The sequence below is a fragment of the Protomyctophum bolini genome (genome assembly GCF_963924005.1).
Source record: "Protomyctophum bolini genome assembly, chromosome: 6".
In the NCBI taxonomy this organism is placed as follows: domain Eukaryota; kingdom Metazoa; phylum Chordata; class Actinopteri; order Myctophiformes; family Myctophidae; genus Protomyctophum; species Protomyctophum bolini.
Window position 1 is genome coordinate 19,498,503 of NC_137867.1, and position 17,755 is coordinate 19,516,257.

Below are 17,755 nucleotides of genomic sequence, written 5' to 3' on the forward strand. Positions count from 1 at the left end.
TCCCAGATTTAATATTTCCCCAAAGTCAAAAGACAAAATCATCATGGATTTCCCGGTAGATAATGCCAGCAGTGTCTCATTGTAGCATTAGTAACCTTATTTCTGGGAGAACAAGTACACTTTTGCATCTTTATTCAGTATTCGAAATATAGACCGATGCCACGGCCTATTCGGGACTGATGAAAGTCGGGAATGATGCAAGTTGGAAATGCATGACCCACCACCGTTTATGCAATATCCGTAGTACCCATTGTCAGAGTACCAGTTGTACCCGTCTATTATTCTGTGTAAGGCATGCCCAAATATGGTGTCCACTGTCCAGGCCAGTCTATGAGTCAAGTTTATTTATTTATTCAGATAAAGAATAAGATCGGTGAGCCAATATTATACAGCGCTTACTCCATGCGCGCCCCACCCCTCTAGACCAGAATGCATGCTGGCTGGGGCAGGCTAGGAAGACAGTAGACAAGACAGATGCAGAGCTCTGCAGTTGATCACCCCAAACATAGATTTTGTAACCGTGATCAGCACCACTTTAGTTATCGGCCGTGAATAAAGCTTGTTTTGATTGGAAAATCTGAATCTGTTCATTTAAAAAATGTAAACCATTGGAAGTGCATGGGTGAGGCCATCTTGTTTCCGGTTCATTGCCTGTTTATAGCAACCCAGAGCTATTCACATGTAGCATACGACCGTGACAACTTAATCAATAAACATTCAAAGACGAGTATACTCGTCCTTGGCAGGCTACGGTGCTATTTGAAAAGACGAGCATAACCATTAACAACAGATTAATCAATTTAACTCACTAGAGGGTGTGTGGATGCTTTCACATTGATAACGAACAGCTGAAGTTCCATGTCTTCCATGAGAGGAAATTGATCTTAGAAAAGGTCAACAGAAAATTGGTCTAATTGGAATTAATTAATGTCAAATGATGCCTGGAGGACTGACTAAATATTCAACCGATAAAAGCAGTTCGATAACACAGTTATGAAACTACATAATTGGACTTGGTTTCTTGTGACCCTACCATTAACATCCTATGGCAGGCAAAATGTCAAAAAGGTCAAACTTTCCTATAGTAGCATGTGACATGTCAAACTAGGGGGTTTTCATGATTCTGAACGGCCATACTAGACATCATGACAAGTCACAAATGTGATGAGTTCAGCACATTTTGGGCACGCACGCACGCACGTGACTGTGTGTGTGTGTGTGTGTATGTGTGTGTGTGTGTGTGTGTGTGTGTGTGTCTGTGACTGTGTGTGTGGGTGATGGTAGTGGTAAATAGAGAAGGAGCTCAGAGGAATAGAGAGAGAACATGAAGCAATAACATTAAATTAAGTAGCAACAGCAGTAATAAAGGCTATGACAGCAAGATTAAAATGTAAGATATTACACAGCGCCTCAAGCCGAAATCAGGCTGATCGTCTCAGGACTCCGGAGCGGACACATATAGCTGATTGAGCCTTTTCATTTTGATCACACAGTCCTACAGGCATAAAGGTTTGGTTAACACATGCTGCTGTCTGGCTGGATAGTTCACTCTCTGTAGGTGTCCTTACTGGTACCTTTGAATATGCTGAATTATGTAATGTGTTTGAATATGTCTTTCTGGCATGTTGAAATCAATGATCAAATCCCACACAATACAATGTAACCGTGACCTTTTGTGTTAAAGATAAACATCCTTCTTACTACTTGTCAACCACAGGGGTCTGTGGAGCAGCTTGAATAGTGTTTGCCTTTTTTCATTTTAGGATTTTATTTTGAAAATCAACTGAACGAAAGGTACACGGATTAGCTTGAATATAAACTAATGTTCTCCTTTAAGATTCTGAACAATCGATAGGGACAGCTCCAGTTGTTAAATGTGTGAAGATTACACAGATAGTGATTACTGCTGTTCTCTGTTACGACACCTGAATTCCCCCATGTGGATCACCAAAGGTCTATCTATTGGGTCAATCTATTGGGTGCAGATGTTGATGGTCAGTGTCTACTGCAGTAATAAGTGCGTGCGTATACGTGTGTGTAACATTATTTGTTTTAAAACAGAACTAAAGACTTTCTGTTTGCCACTGCCCTTGAGTTTTGTTTTTATTTCTCCTCTGCACTTTAATTAATTTAATTTATTAATTTAAATAACAATTAAATTAAAATATTCAGATTGTTGGGACAAGGGCAAGGATTAATCACACCCTCAGCCTCACGTCAATGTTTGTCACAAGACAGCTTGCTTGGAACAGTAAGGCTTTACTTACTGTAGTAAATAAAGAAATGCTCCCACACAGGCTTAGGTTCCCATCGTTCCCTTCCTTCTGTCCCCAGAGAGCTTGAAGAGTGTGCCAACAAAATGATTCTGTCACCCACATTATTGAATACTTTCAGTGGCATAGAACATTGATCAGCTCTTCTGCCTAGTGGAGCCAGCGAAATGCAACTGGATTAGCAATTTGCATATTAAAGTGAGTTAATTTGCATTCGTGCAACTTAATTCAAATAGAAATCTTGATACCAAAGACGCCCTGAGGGCGAGAAGCGACCTCACCCTAAAGGGCGAGGTTGTGCACGCATCCGCCTGGGTGACGGCAGACAGCAGACTTGATTGATTGATTGATTGATTTATTAACAGTTTGCAGAATTACAGTACATTTCAAGTACAACTCAATACAACAACTGTTAACTGTGAGTGGACGACACCATAAAGCCGTCCGTAGGTTTTGAAGGAGTCAAGGGATTCGCATGTCTTAATGACTGTTGGTAGGGCGTTCCACATTTTGGTGGCATAGGAGCGAAATTAATTTAGTCCCTTGTTTGTGCCGAATCTGGGTTGCACATGGTTTGTTGAACTCCCTCTGGTGTTGTGGTTGTGGAGACTGTGGACTTCGTTGACATTAAGGAAGTATTTAGACAGGTACATGGGTATCTTGGTGGTGTAGCGAATCTTGTGGACCAGACCCATTGCAAGATGCTGTACTCTGTCGTCAACCCTAAAGGGCAGTCCATACTCTCTCCGACCACCAAACTTTTCGTCAGAAAGATCAGACTTAAATGACAGTGTTCCGTTCACTTCCACCATCTGTTCTCTCCCCTCCAGGTAGGATTGCATCCATACCTGTTTCACTGCTGGGCAAGCGCTGTCAGATCAACATATGGAATGAATTCTGTACTGGCCATATATGGAGCGTGTCTTGTGTGTACAGGGTTTGATGAGGTCAGATCAACATATGGAATGTCAGAACTCGGAACAGGAAGGACGGGTGGGGAAGGATCAACATATGGAATGTCAGAATAGGTCAGCTCCATATATGGAGATCTAAGGGTTTGAGGTCAAGTGTAGAGTTGTTGGCCGGCTCCATATATGCAGATCTAGGTGATGATCCAGTCTTCTCCATGTATGGTTATCCAGGGTTAGATGGGGTCAGTGTTGTGATCTTCATATATGGAGATGGCCATATATGGTGGCGTGAAACAGGTAGGACCAGGGTTCATGGCCATATATAGCGTGTCTTGAGTGTAGAGATGATGTCACAGAGTGTAATATCATGAAGGTTGACTGACAACCATATAAGGAGATCTAAGGGTCTCCAGGATGTCACGTGATGTCACAAAGTCAGATCCATTTATGGAGATCTAAGGGTCTCCATGATGTCACGAGGCGTGATGGATTGGCAACCATATATGGAGGCGTGCCCACGGACAGACAGGTTTCATAGTAAACTGCGACCTTCGGTCTCAAATAAAGCACTTTCTTCAAGATATGAGAGAGTATGACTTTCTCACATTTCTCACGGTTCTTGCCTTTATAATGCCTTTCCTATGTTCCAGTTGCCACACACCCCACATGCACACTACAGCAATATTATAGTTTTATAGTTTTCACTAGTTTATTTTATGGTTTTTTTGTGGAGTTTATTTTCCTTTAGTTTCCAGAGTGGGTTTGCTTGTACAGTACAGTAACTATAACAATAAATGTATAGTTGTTTTCTTTCGTTTTTAATTAACTACTTCTGGCAAATGTGCTCTATTACGGTACATTCTTTCTTTGGGGGAGTCTCTTTTAATAGCTCTTGGGTTCTATAAGGTGAGATGTCTAAAAGGCATGACTCTAACTACTCCTAAAGTCATGTCTCTGCTGTGATAATATTCTCTCAGCTCCACCTCTCGTTTTATTAATACTGTAAATCCCTGTCTGTTAGCTATTCGCAGTATATCTGTCTACTTCTTTTATGTTTATAATTATATCTGTGTCTTTTGTGTTGAAAATGTCTTTCTCATCTCTGACTCCCTCGATCTCCTTCCATCTGCTCAACATGCCACGTTCATTTTAGCTGCGACCATGAACTGAACATAGTAGCTTATACAAGCCACTTTGAAAATGTTCAAATGCAAACCGAGAGCTGGTGGCCGCTTATAGTATTCCATGCTTGTTTTGTGGTTGGTCAACTTTATTCTCCTCTGTTCACTGCTCCCGTCTCCATTCAGGTGTCTGATGATGACTCAGACGACTCCCCGGAGCCAGGGCCAGTTACCTGCATGGAGCCCTTCCTGGTGCGGAGGCTCTCCTGCCGGACGGTTCAGCTGCCCCCACTGGCCTTCAGACAGGCAGAGCAGTACTACCTCGACCGCAAACCCGAGTCAGACACCGTCACGATGCCGCCACGCCCAACCACACTGCCTCTACGCATCCCGCCCCTCATTGCCATCACCTCTGCAGATGCTAGCAGGTAATTGGTCACATTGTGTCCCATCTTTATAGTATTATAGTATAGAATCAACCCCCAAACTCCCAGTCTCATGACAGACCACTTAGTGTGTGTGTGTGTGTGTGTGTGTGTGTGTGGCCTACAGTATGCATATTATTCTTTGTCATGCTCATGGTTTAAACCAAATACGTTTGCCATACGTTTTTCCCCCATACATTTATAACCTACTTTTTCGTATGACAGCTTCGTGCAAAAGTAGCGAAAAGAGCACAGCTACACACTCTCAATGCATCGCAATGTTATGCGCTGTGTAGATCTGCCATTTCAAATGAAAGTGGTTAAGTCTGTGGGTTTTGTAAATATTGACCAATGAAAAGTATTAACAATATGAAAGTATCGTTTTGGACATGTGGGGTTTTTGCCTGACAGCAATGGTATGCAGGAAGATAAATCACAGTGAAAGTCTAAATCACTCATAAGTCTATTGTTGCTACTGCATGGCTGACTTTTAAACATGGCCAGTGTAATTTACATGCTGACAGATGATTAATAGGAGGCAAAACCCCCCCAAAAAACAACAACATGTTTATATTACTCCTAAACATTTTGCCAAACATCACACACACTCCTATCCTGCTGGTGGAGACCTGTGCCCAGAAGGGCACTTTTTCTAGTTTGTGCCTGACTTAGGTTCCTATATCAGCCTATTATTTAGCAGGCTATACTGTTGAATGTAGCCTACTACAATATAACTTGGAAATAGGGATGCTCTGATCAGGTTTTTTGGGGCAGATCCCGATCACCGATTGTTTTTCTCGATCCTGTGCGTATGGGAAAATATTTCCAAAATTATTATATGTCATTATATGGAAGGGGAGAATGTTTAGGCCTATCACAAAGATGCAAAATTATATTATATCTATATATCTGACTTTTATACCACTTATACAACATACAGTAGTGTTTTGAACTAATGGTGCAATCGTTACTTCAGCATTCTTCTTGTTGTTAGCGCACCGAAACGAATCATATCAACTTTCAGATGGTTTTGGCAATAAAGGATTGAATAATACATGATCTGCCATTGCTGTGAAATAACTGGCACAATGGAGTTAATGGAGATGATGCAGCTCTTTCTATCTCAATGGCTCTAGGTTGGACTATTACAGGTTGTGTCCACCAAGGCATTTGGTGGACACTCACTACAAGTTCTTTATTCTTCACATCAGTCCGTATAGCACCACCTCGCAGACAATTTTTGAAAAACATCTTTTATATTACTTCTACAGATTTTGTCCAAACAATAACATCACGCAAATCATTACACATTATCTCTGTAGTCATGTGATAAAGACGGACGTGTCAGAATGGTCCATTTTGAACAAAATGCCTCAAATCATGCACGCCACCATGGGACAGATTTTTGATAAACACATTTTTGTTACTACTCCTACAAATCGGTGTGTGTGATCGAGACGTACAGTATCTGTCACATTTCTCATATTCCATTCCGATTGGCTATGATTGGCTTTGTGGGGAAAGCCGTCTTGTACAAAAGCTGAAGGTTTCGGTTGGCCAGACAGGGAAGCCGATACATACAATCTCCCGAACACACAGAGCTTGTAAGATTGGCTATTTGCATATTTCTGCATGACACTGAAGTTTAAAATAGGGCATTCATGAGAAAATATAAAATGATTAAATATCGATTAAATATGTTGTATAAGTATTTTGTCTGAAAGCGACGATATACAGTGTTAAGTTGGCTAAGAATGGCATCGTTTATTTGATATTATAGTGAAGAGTAACAAGAAACAAGGAGAGAGAGACAGGGAGTGACACAAAACAAAGGCAATAGAGCGTCGCAGTCCCGCCCCCTACCAGGGCCCAGGAAATGATTCCCCGTTAATTTTCCTCATAGACATTTCAAAAAGTATTTATTTAAAGACCTTTTAAGCCTCGTACAAAGCCACCTCGAGTTGTGAGAAATCATGAGAGCAAATACAATTTCGTGCCGAACAAATAATTAGAAAGAAGATCTTCTTTGTAATTATTTGTTCGGCCCAAAATGTTGTGTTTATCGTCATGATTTGTCACAACTCCAGTTGGCTTTGTCCGTGGCGTAAACGTCTTTAAATAAATATTTTTTGAAAAGCTTATCGGGAAAATGAACAGGGAATTCACTTGGGGTCTCACGTCGTCATGAAAGGGGGCGGGACTGCGACGCTCTATTGGGTTCTGGAATCAAACCTGCAACTCGCTGTCAGGCATTAGAGCCTATATGTGGCATCATGCGCCTTAACAACACATCTGCATCCGTTTGTTTTTTAGGGTTAATTGTTAATTGTCTAATGGAATATTATATGCAAAAGCTGAGGCACAAATCCCAGCCAAAGCTCCCATGCATCTCAGGGGTTTCACTTACAAAGCAGCTCACAAGCCCTGCCGATTAGGTTAAACCTCAAGGCAACAAATCATATCAGAAGTTTGGAAATTAAATGAAGTTTGGCAGAGACAGTTGCTAATTTAGTGTGACAGAGATGGATTGAAACAGCATAAAAGAGGACACATAATAGATCCCAGAGGGACGGGTGAAGTGGGGAAAATGGGGAATGCGAAGAAAAGTCTTTGTCCTGCATAATTTTGCATCATAAGTGATATAAATTGAAATTTCTCCAGTTGTTGACCTGTTTTACTTTTTCCAAAAAGACACAAGACAGACTATATTTATGTCCATGTCCTGTCAGTCAAAAGCAGCAGTGACTGCAGCTCCACTGTCGTGTGGTTGATCATGACAGTGATTGATAGATGTAGATAGATGGTCAGTATCTTCCGCTTAAAAGAAACTCCTGGATTATGCTGTCCAGTTGCCCGTCACATGCCAGATGACAAGGGAAAACACACCACCACACGTCTCTGTCCACACATATCTCTCTTCCTCTGCCAAGCCAAATGGGTCCTGCATCGTCTCACTGAAGGGATAAACAATGGGGAAATGAGCAGAGGGACGTAGCTTATTAACATACTTGCTGAGCTTGTTAAAAATGTTTCATTACAGAATGTGTACACATCGTGAGCAGACTTGAAATGTTATGCATACTTGGGACACAGGAGACTCATGAAGCACTCTGTTCTATACAGCAGTATAACTTATAACTGTATCTATAGAGTTTCCTAGATTAATTTAATAATCACAGATATATCTTGATGACAGTAAGCATTTGCAGATTTTCTTTCTTTTAACCCTTTTCTCCCCTTGCCGTCGGTGGTTGTTTAGCTTTTGGAAGGGGCAACGATACCACGACATTGTGAGCTTGTAGATCCGCTCAAATTAGGGTTATTAACCAATAACCAGGGTTAATGCGATTAAGCAATGTGTAGCTGGTTTGAAATGGACAGTGCCATTTCTGTGTATCATTCCTTAATGTCTTTGTTGTTGTCATGCCATCATTGCTGTTGACGATGGGCGATGGCTATGATGCCAGCATTCCTTCTAGATTCAGGCAAGGAAGTTAGGACAGTAACTCGGCCTCCGGTTGTCAACTTGTCCGGTTGTCTTATTTTTCCAACTATTTTGCCTGCCACTATGTAATAGGCTACATAACATAAAATATATAACCGGTAGAATGTAGGAAAAATATAGTTTAAGAAAAGACAAGTAAAGTTAAAACTTTTAGCAGCAATGGAGTGTACATAATATAAATGTAGAATAATTTAACAACCAGAATACACAGACATTTTACTGTATAGCCACATAGCCTGAGATCAGTGCATGTACTGTTATTTGCTGCAAATTACTGAGTGCTGAATTTAATCTATCATGGTTTAGATTTTACACAAGCCGTATGCAATGCATGTAATGGACGCACACACGCACGCACGCCTCACAATTGACCATTCATGTAAGAGATTTAAAAGTAAACTAGAAAAAGTTCTCCTTGGAACACAGGTCTCCATCAGGTCAGGTAGGTTATTGTAGCCTCCTGGTGGCACTATAATAGGCCAATGTGAAAAGTGTGCTTGGTGGAGACAAATATGGACTATGTATGATGAGAAGAATTTTAACAAAGGCCATACATCTTAAATGTGCTTCAAGCTTGACTCATCTATAATTCAATGCCGTGGAGGGAAAGCAATATTCTACAGTGAGCGCTAATGGCTGATGACTAATATCTGAGGGCATGTGGGAAGATGAGGAGCTGGACGCTATCCTGGAGAACTCCTCACATCCTCTCTGATGTACGTGCTAGCAAAGCTAAGGTCAGTCTCGTTCCACATAGCATCATGGCCAGTCCTTTGTATCAGTAGCCTGCAGGCACGAAAAAGCTTGAGACCTCAGATGAGAACTAAAAGTAGTGCACTGTCCTGCACTGTTACTGACTGGACTCTGGTGCTACTAGTATTAGAACTACATTGCTGAACATTGACAGATGTCCAGTTAAGGATACCTTTTACTACAGTAGTGATTCACTCATTGACTGTTGATACAGTAGGTAGCTGGACGGCACCAGGTCCAGGGACAATTGTTATAATCTGGACCTGCAAAGTGTTCGTTCCATTGACAGGTGGATGCACAACGTACTGGATGTGGCTGCAGTCTATCATGGCGTCTCTCTTGTATGTGCACTTATCTACAGCACAACACATAGATTATAAACTACAATGCATCTTTCCGCATGCAATTTGAAAAAATACAGTTGTCACTTACCGATTTGAAAGATTATTTGATGATTCAAGTTTCTTTATTAGGAAATAAACCCTTGAGATGTCTCGTTTTCGAGGGGTTCCCAACACAGACACATGTCACAATCATACATGTAAACAGTAGACAAAACAAATTACATACTAACATACATGGACAAGACAAAACACTAAACATTGCAAACCTTGAAAACCTCACAGCCTCATTACAGCATAGAATCCAATCTATATAATCTATATAAAGCATTTATTCCAAAATTAACCTTTTTAAAAGATGATTAATATGAGATTTGAATGTGAGCCCTGGGACTCCAGGATTTGGTAACTATCTTTGACCTGCTGATGTAGCCTAGTATGTGAGATTGAGGGGATGGCAAGGAAGGACCGGAAAGTCTGGTGTGGCATTGTGAAATCCATGATTTCGACCGTGGTCGAAAAATGATGATAATGTGAGATTAGTTGTTGTAGAGAGACACACAAATACACACACACACACACACACACACACACACACACACACACACACACACACAATCTCTCCTGGCAGAGATTAAATATTTGCTTCCTCGAAGACCAAACAAACCGAATGTGAATATCAAACTGTAGGGACAGGTATCACATTGCACTTCCATTGTAGGAAGTGACATCTTCATCTTCTATACATACAAGATTCTAATCTGTGCTACTTTTCTCTCTTTTTGTGTGCCAACCCTCCCTGTGCCAACTGCATCTGTATTCTGAGAAGGAGATTGCATTTCTCTTGTAGAAATAGGAGAAATTGGATTCCCCACCCAGTTAGTTTCCAGTGTTATGGTCTTGAACTGAGCGAGGAAATTGGGAAAATGTAGTCTTGGCCTACCAAAATGTAATAGTGTGTGTGTGTGTGTTGGGGTGGGTTGTAATTATCTAGCTATGCTAGATTGTTTGGTCCGATCCAGATTTTGGAGACAACATGATTATCGATGTTTTGACCGACATTTAAAAAAGCGCAAATTACAATTTCTATTTAAGAAATTTAGAAGCAAACAAATAAAAATACAAAAAATGTATACATTTTTGATAGATACAAAGAATGCAATATAAATATATTATACGTTTTTTTTTCTGCTTTTCTGCCTTTATTGATAGTTTCAAGTAAAGACTGACAGGAAAGAGGGAGAGAGAAGAGTCAGAGCCTATACGTGGGCGCCCATGAAATAACATTTAAAGGACCACTGTTCAACCTATCTTCATATAATTGGTCATCACTAATGTTCATGAAACCATTCTGAACTGCCCTCAGCCCTGCTATGAGACCACACAGGAAAAAGAAAGTGTGGTATTTTATCATGAACATTAGTGAGGACTGAGAGCGAGAGAGACTCTGAGTGGAGTCGCTGCTTCTTCGCCTGGAAAGGAGCCAGCTTAGGTGGTTTGGGCATCTGGTTAGGAATTAGGATGCCTCTCGGGCATGGGTCCTCATACAGTATTAAAAGGATAGAGACTGAAGCGATAGCCCTGCTCCCCCGCTATTAATTTCAGTGGAAGTTAATTAAATTGATTAAAATTAAAATAAAAGTCGATATCAGCCAGATATTCCTCCCATTTGTATGCGAGAGCTGGTGAAAACTTCTGGGAACTCAGATTAGCCAGACATCTGCTTGGTTCTAGTTTATTTTTGTTTTACACTCCTCTTTACCTTCATGATGTCACAATAGAAGCTCCCCATTAATCAAACTAAACTGTGGCAATCCTGAATTTAATTAATTAAGCCTATTACAGGACTATGCTATGGGGAAGGTATTTACCTAATTGTTACATGACATTTTATTTTAATACAATGCAGTTATAGTAGCCTACATGCAAAAGAAATGTAATTATGTTTCACATGGTTTAGGAGAATATTTGAATAGTGATGTCTTTGGGCTTAAAGAAGATTTATTGCGAATTCAGTGAGCACTTACTATGAGACCTAGCAGATCATGTCTGTGTGTGTGTCCGTCCCCCCTTTGTGCCCATATATGGAGCTGAGTGATTTGTTTGTCATTGATGCAACACACTCCATATTTGGACGTATAGCTGCTTTGGGGACTCCTTATATGGTTATGGCTGAGTCATGGTGATTTGTTATTGCAATTTACGATCTGCGTTCGCTTCCCGCGTTGGGCGTCTTACTCGTTATTAGCCTTTGCTCAGTTTGCTGCTTTGTAGTGTTTGTTTATTGTTTATAAGGATCCCCATTAGCTTTTGCCTTGACAAAAGCTAGTCTTCCTGGGGTCCGACACAGACAGACATTTGATTTAACATAGGCAATACTTACAATTGTTTACAAACACTAACTCAAAATAAAACATAGTAAAATAAAATAAGAAAATAAAAAACATAGGAGAAATAAAAAAACAAAGAAACATAGCAAAAATCACTTTCAACACATTATACATTTGAATTATTATTTTCCCAGGGTTACTGCAGTATGATTTACATAAGGTGTTCTTTTAACTTGATTTTAAAGATGAATTTTGTATTTGTATTGGTTATACACTTTGGTAGTGCATTCCAACCTATTACTGCTTATGTTCGTCTCTTACATGTGCTACCTACTTACTTACTAAAGACTTGAGGAGGGCTGCTTGCTCCCTGTCCTTTTTAGTCAAGGAGGATTCAGAGGAGGTGCCACTGCCTGGTGTGGGTCTCTCTTAACCATATAAACTCGCGTCACAAGACTTTCCTTTCTCCTTAGTCCTTACCCTGTGGATCTTTTACGCATGGCGTGCGTAAAGTTACAACCGCAGAATTTCGTAGAAGTTTGCAACAATATGGAAAGCTAAGCATAGAGTGGAGTCTGTCGATTGTCCTGGCTGTATGAATGCTGAAAACATCTCGAAATGTGAAGCAGCTGTGCCGCTCACACACAATTAGCACCTTGCTGAGATGGGCGTGCTCGGAGAGGAAATGAAATTCAGGTTGTTGTAATGTAGGCTACTCGCAGTAGTAGGAATGAGGGAAAATGTCCTTTGTATTCTGCAATTTTGAATATGCCTGTAACTAATTAACGCTTCATTCAGGTTGATGCTGGCGAAGTCAACTCTGTGTCTGCAAGGGAGTAGGAACATAAACAAAAACATTGAACGGTCAGATAAGCCTACTTTAAAGTTTCCAAACAAGTAGAAAATAACCCCGAATTTCGATTTTTCTTTAAAAGCTGAATTCGGAACTTAAACCACTCGTATTGGATCGGCGCAGCCCCCGGTATTTAATTTGAATGTTTTTTCTCATAACTTGCAATTTTTAAAAAACCGTGGCGAGGATGGAGTCCGCCTGCGGGAAACTGGGGCCAGCATCTCTCTCGTCTGCTGGCGGCGTCGGCGGAACCGGTGGAAGTGCGAAAGCTCCCAAACATTTGTGGAGGCAACAGAACCAGGCAGCTCTCTCTCCGCTCCACCACGCATTAGTAGTACGAAAGAACAACCGGGTGAGACAAAGAGGGTTTTCGGACACGGAGAAATACCTCTGCCCAGGGAACAACATGGACCGGACTTATGCAGTTGACACGGGGCACCGACCCGGTTTGAAGAAATCCAGAATGTCGTGGCCATCGTCTTTTCAAGGTCTTCGACGGTAAGGGAAACGTTTTCTTCATCATCTCCTTGATGAGGCTCAGCGGGGCGTACCATATGTGGAACGCAATATAGTTTTATCTTTATTTTAGTTAACTTGGGAAGACGATGCACGTTGTTTTACTATAGCCTATCAATCGATTAATTTAGTAGAACATCACTTTTCAAATTACATTTTTGCTACACACCAGCTTTGGGGATGTGGTGTGGTCATGTGGCATACCAGCTCGTTCACTTAAATTGTAGGCTATTTAATGTAGTATTATCTGTTATTGTCTGAAATAGCCTCACACTCCCACAAAGTAAAACTGTCGACAAAGAGGCTTAAACATATCGGTAATTAGGGAATGGCAATAGCCTAATTTATATCTCATCTCAAGGTGCATGGTGGTATGAACAGAATGATGCAGACAAAACAGACACACACGCACACGTACACTGACAAACACACACACACGCAAGCGCACACACACACACACACACACACACACACACACACACACACACACACACACACACACACACACACACACACAGTGACACACACACACACACACACACACACACACAAACAGGAGAAAATATAGGATATCCGCACACTGCTCCATGCTCCTTAAAGTTAAATGTATTTTAATCGCCTACAATGTTTCGAAAATCTAATGACTAGGTTAGATTTTCGTGGATGTTACACACAAGTAAGACGTGCAAACGCGTGAAGCGAACGCAGCTCGTGTGTGTGCATGTCTGTCTGTCTGTCTGTCTGTCTGTGTGTCTGTCCCGCTGTTACTGTATATGTGGACCTGGCCCCTTTTGTGCCCATATATGGAGCTGAGTGATTCACAAATCACTCTGCTCCATATATGGGCACAAAGGGAGGACACACAGACAGACATGATCTGCTAAGTCTCATTGCGAATCCAGTGAGCACTTACTATGAGACCTAGCAGATCATGTCTGTCTGTGTGTCTGTCTGTGTGTCTGTGTGTGTGTGTGTGTGTGTCCCCTTTGTGCCCATATATGGAGCTGAGTGATTTGTGAATCACTGTATATGTGGCCAGGTCCACATATACAGTAACAGCGGGACAGACACACAGATAGACAGACAGACAGACAGACATGCACACACACGAGCTGCGTTCGCTTCGCGCGTTTGCGTGTCTTACTTGTAGTAAGTGCTCACTGCATTCGCAATTTGTTCAAGTTCTGAATACTACGTTATTACCACTAGCTAGCAAACTGTGTGTGTGTGTGTGTGTGTGTGTGTGTGTGTGTGGCTGCGTGCGTGCGAGTGTGTGTGTGTGTGTGTGTGTGTGTGTGTGTGTGTGTGTGTGTGTGTGTGTGTGTGTGTGTGTGTGTGTGTGTGTGTGTGTGTGTGTGTGTGTGTGTGTGTGTGTGTGTGTGAGAGAGAGAGAGATTGATTCTACACAGCATCTCTAATGCATGATGGAATTGGCCACATCCTCTCTGAGATGACACTCAAAACAAGCTGGCTGAGTGAGGACACAGTCTCGTGGCCCCACATGAAAGTCTTATGTTTGACAAGGATAACACAAAAGCATGCTGTCAAAGGTGACAACAGACGCATGAAATAACAGCTTTGATGGAGCCTGCCTGCCTGAATAGACGGGTATATTTTACATCATGAAAGCCACTCCATAGTCAGACATGCAGAGGGGAAAATGTTTCTGCTCCAATTACTCACTTATGCTGGGGAGTAAAAGGGAAGGAGAAAAAAAAACTGGCGTGAAATCTGAGAAGGTCACCTCAGCTATCTGTCAGGCCATTGCTGCTGTTAGTGGTTCTGTACCATGTGTTGTGTTTTTAGATGGGAGTGATTCTCACCTGCAGGGTTGGTTGGCTTTAGAAAGCATGCTGTTTTTTCTGGGCAGACAGAATGATCCCTGGCTGAGTAATCACAACGGAGGAGGAGCCAAAAGAGAGAGAGGGGAGAGAAGGTTCAGGGAGTGACATCTATAAAGCCTGATTTAACACATTTAGTACATAACACGTCCTGAAACGTCATAAGGATTGGAACCGAGAGGTGCCTTAGACGTCTGTGGACGTCCTAGCGACGTCCAAACGACGCGGGGCGAGATGATAATATTCAGAATTATTCCTTCTTTTTTTTTTGGCATTTCGCTTTTCGCTTGCCGTATGCTAACGCTCTGTGCAAATATTAGCTTGTCATTGACTCCCATGTTAGCGCGGCGGAAAGAATGACTCGTATCTCCTCATCCAGGGCGCTCTCCGTGGTGATGAATGGATCGATATGTTGGCGCTGCGTTTCTGCTCCTCATCCGTCTCTCCCGCAAAATATGAACTCTTTTAGGAGCGTATATAAATATATTAAGATGATCGGAGATTTTGAGGTCACTTTGTCAGTCAACTTTTTTAAGAACGTATTTCCGGTTCATGGCTTTCAAAATAGAAGCGATCACTACTCTGGCGATTACTCTGGCGCAAGCAGCGCCTTTATTTTGATGCAGTTCCGGTACTAAATGTGTTAAGCGCCATCGTACGATAGTGTCTGGTGTCGAAAATAGCCGATCTAAAAGCTCACAACAATACGGTACATCACGTCCGTGTTGTAAGGTGGGTGACACGTGGTATGATAGAGCATACATTGCAGTAGGTATAATGGTCCCTAAGTAGTGGAACTGTATCCAGAAAAAGGCATTTTTTGTACTTATAACAGAATTATTCAAGACTAGAAAGATTTTGTATTTCCTCTGGAGATTAATTAGGTTCTAGCCATGTCTGTGCAATTATACATTATGCCTACATTGCTATACTTTTACCGTAAGCAGTCGAAATCCACTCAGAAGTCATTAAGAACCTAGCAGGGCTTTCCAATATGTGAACATGTCCCCTGAGACAGCTAATCTATGGGTGGTGGTCTGACCAGGCATTTAGGCCTTTTTCCTCCAGGTCATCATGCTAATTAGAAAGGTGAATGCAGCTACAGTCAGGTTTTCCTGACATTGCAACCCACACAGCACTGACGCATACGACTTACATTTGAAGTGTGAAACTTACATTTGAAGTGTAGAGATGATCCACTTATCCTCTTAACAGTGTTTGAAAATGGTATAGGCTTAATACCCTATACCATTTTCGAACACAGTGTTACTGTTCGCATTGCATGAAAGCCAAACTTTGCAGCCAAATCTTTTTTTTGCTGAGTGACACACAAGGTTAAACCAGACATAATCATCTGATAAGATCTTGCAGAAATAAATTGAGGAGTAAACATGTAACTTCTGCAGTATTGCCATGGAAAAGCCCTGTGAGCAGACCCCCACTATCAACAAAAGGCTACCACTCAGGCGCTCACAGGGATGGAGAATTGGCAACCTTTTCCTCTGTGGACTTTGCTCTATGAGTCTTGGGTCTGCCTTTATGAATATGTTACTCAGACACAAGCTATTGCACAGCCACAGCCCTACTAAATCACATCATTCAACTGGCTGAACTATGGCTTTGAGTATGCTCAAGACTTTTTGGAGACCTCAGCAAGAAACTCAGATTCCAATCCATGGTGATGAGATTGTGGCACCTTTTTCAATTCTCCTGCCATTGTTGAAATGTAGAAGATTAGGATCTCTCCATGTCGCCTGCTTTCATTTTATACCACAAAAGGGGCTGGAGACGGGAGGGGGGATAGGGTACTAGTAGTAGTGATCCCGTGGGGCGGGGCATTTTCACATTCTACAGCCTGAAAACCGATTCTGCCTGCCAGCTCGGTAGCGTGCTTCGGGTGCATGAGTTTGGTCCGACGTTTTAGCAGTCTGACAACCGACACCCTACCCAAAACCCAAACCCTGAACCTAACCTCACAGGAATCCATGGGGTAGTTTTAACCTGCCAAGCATTTCTGGAGCCACGGGTGAGTTTTAACCGGCCACGCATGTTGGGAGCGACGGTGCCTGTCGGATTGTTAGTATGTCTAACCAACGTATGTAACTATGTACCCCCATGCTTCTACACCTCCTGATCGAATCCTCTGCCGCCAAATGCGGCCCGCGGAGCGCCCCCTTATATAAAAATAAATAAATGTGCGTGTGTGATATATAAAGTGCTAGATTATCATAATGACAGTAGTCCTAAATATTATATTCTATCATATTCAAGGGCTTTTGGAGAGAAATTAGACAGACTCCTGCAGAGCACAGTGTGTGTGTTTGTATTTTCAGCTAGTGCTCGTTGATGCTTGTTCTGTCAAATAGGTCTATTATAAGGTATAGCATACAGTATACTTGTATAGACATATATCACCCTGTGCTCATACTGTGCACAAATGTATTAGCCCATAAATCTTTGTGTTTGAACACAAAATGCATTTGTAGAATCCAAAGAATATCACACTTCGCACGCACACTGTGCGGCCCTCCACACACAATCATCCTACAGTTGATTTAGTGATCTAGTTGAATACCCCTGAAGTATAGTTGTAGACCGCGACGGAGGTGCACTGTCTCTAGCGGTCTTGAGCCATGTCAAAAGTTGCAAAGTTCGCTAGAGCCGACCCAGTTCTGTCCGAGTTGCAACCCGATATGCACAGAATAGTAAATGATTACCCCTCCAAGGCAATGCCAACACCGAGCAATATTTCCCACCACGGAGCAAAGCCGGGCACTGCTGTCCTCCTAGAATAGAGGCACATCTAACAGTGCTGCGTGTCAGCGTCACTGCCTGTCACTCAAGAGGGGTGTGTTTAGGTGCAAGGGGCACGCCTCCAGACCCCTT

The 17,755-nt window shown here is 41.9% G+C and overlaps 1 protein-coding gene across 1 annotated transcript in view; it reads left to right on the plus strand.

The window, feature by feature from the left end:
• Positions 1-4,542: 4,542 nt before the first annotated feature.
• Positions 4,543-17,755, plus strand: part of pde4d (phosphodiesterase 4D, cAMP-specific) — a gene marked incomplete at its 5' end in the record, with an annotated part of 203,430 nt that continues 190,217 nt past the window's right edge. The window contains one exon of the mRNA XM_080765029.1: positions 4,543-4,733. Coding sequence (XP_080621155.1) covers positions 4,543-4,733 — 191 coding nt within the window. The remainder of the gene's footprint in view (positions 4,734-17,755) is intronic.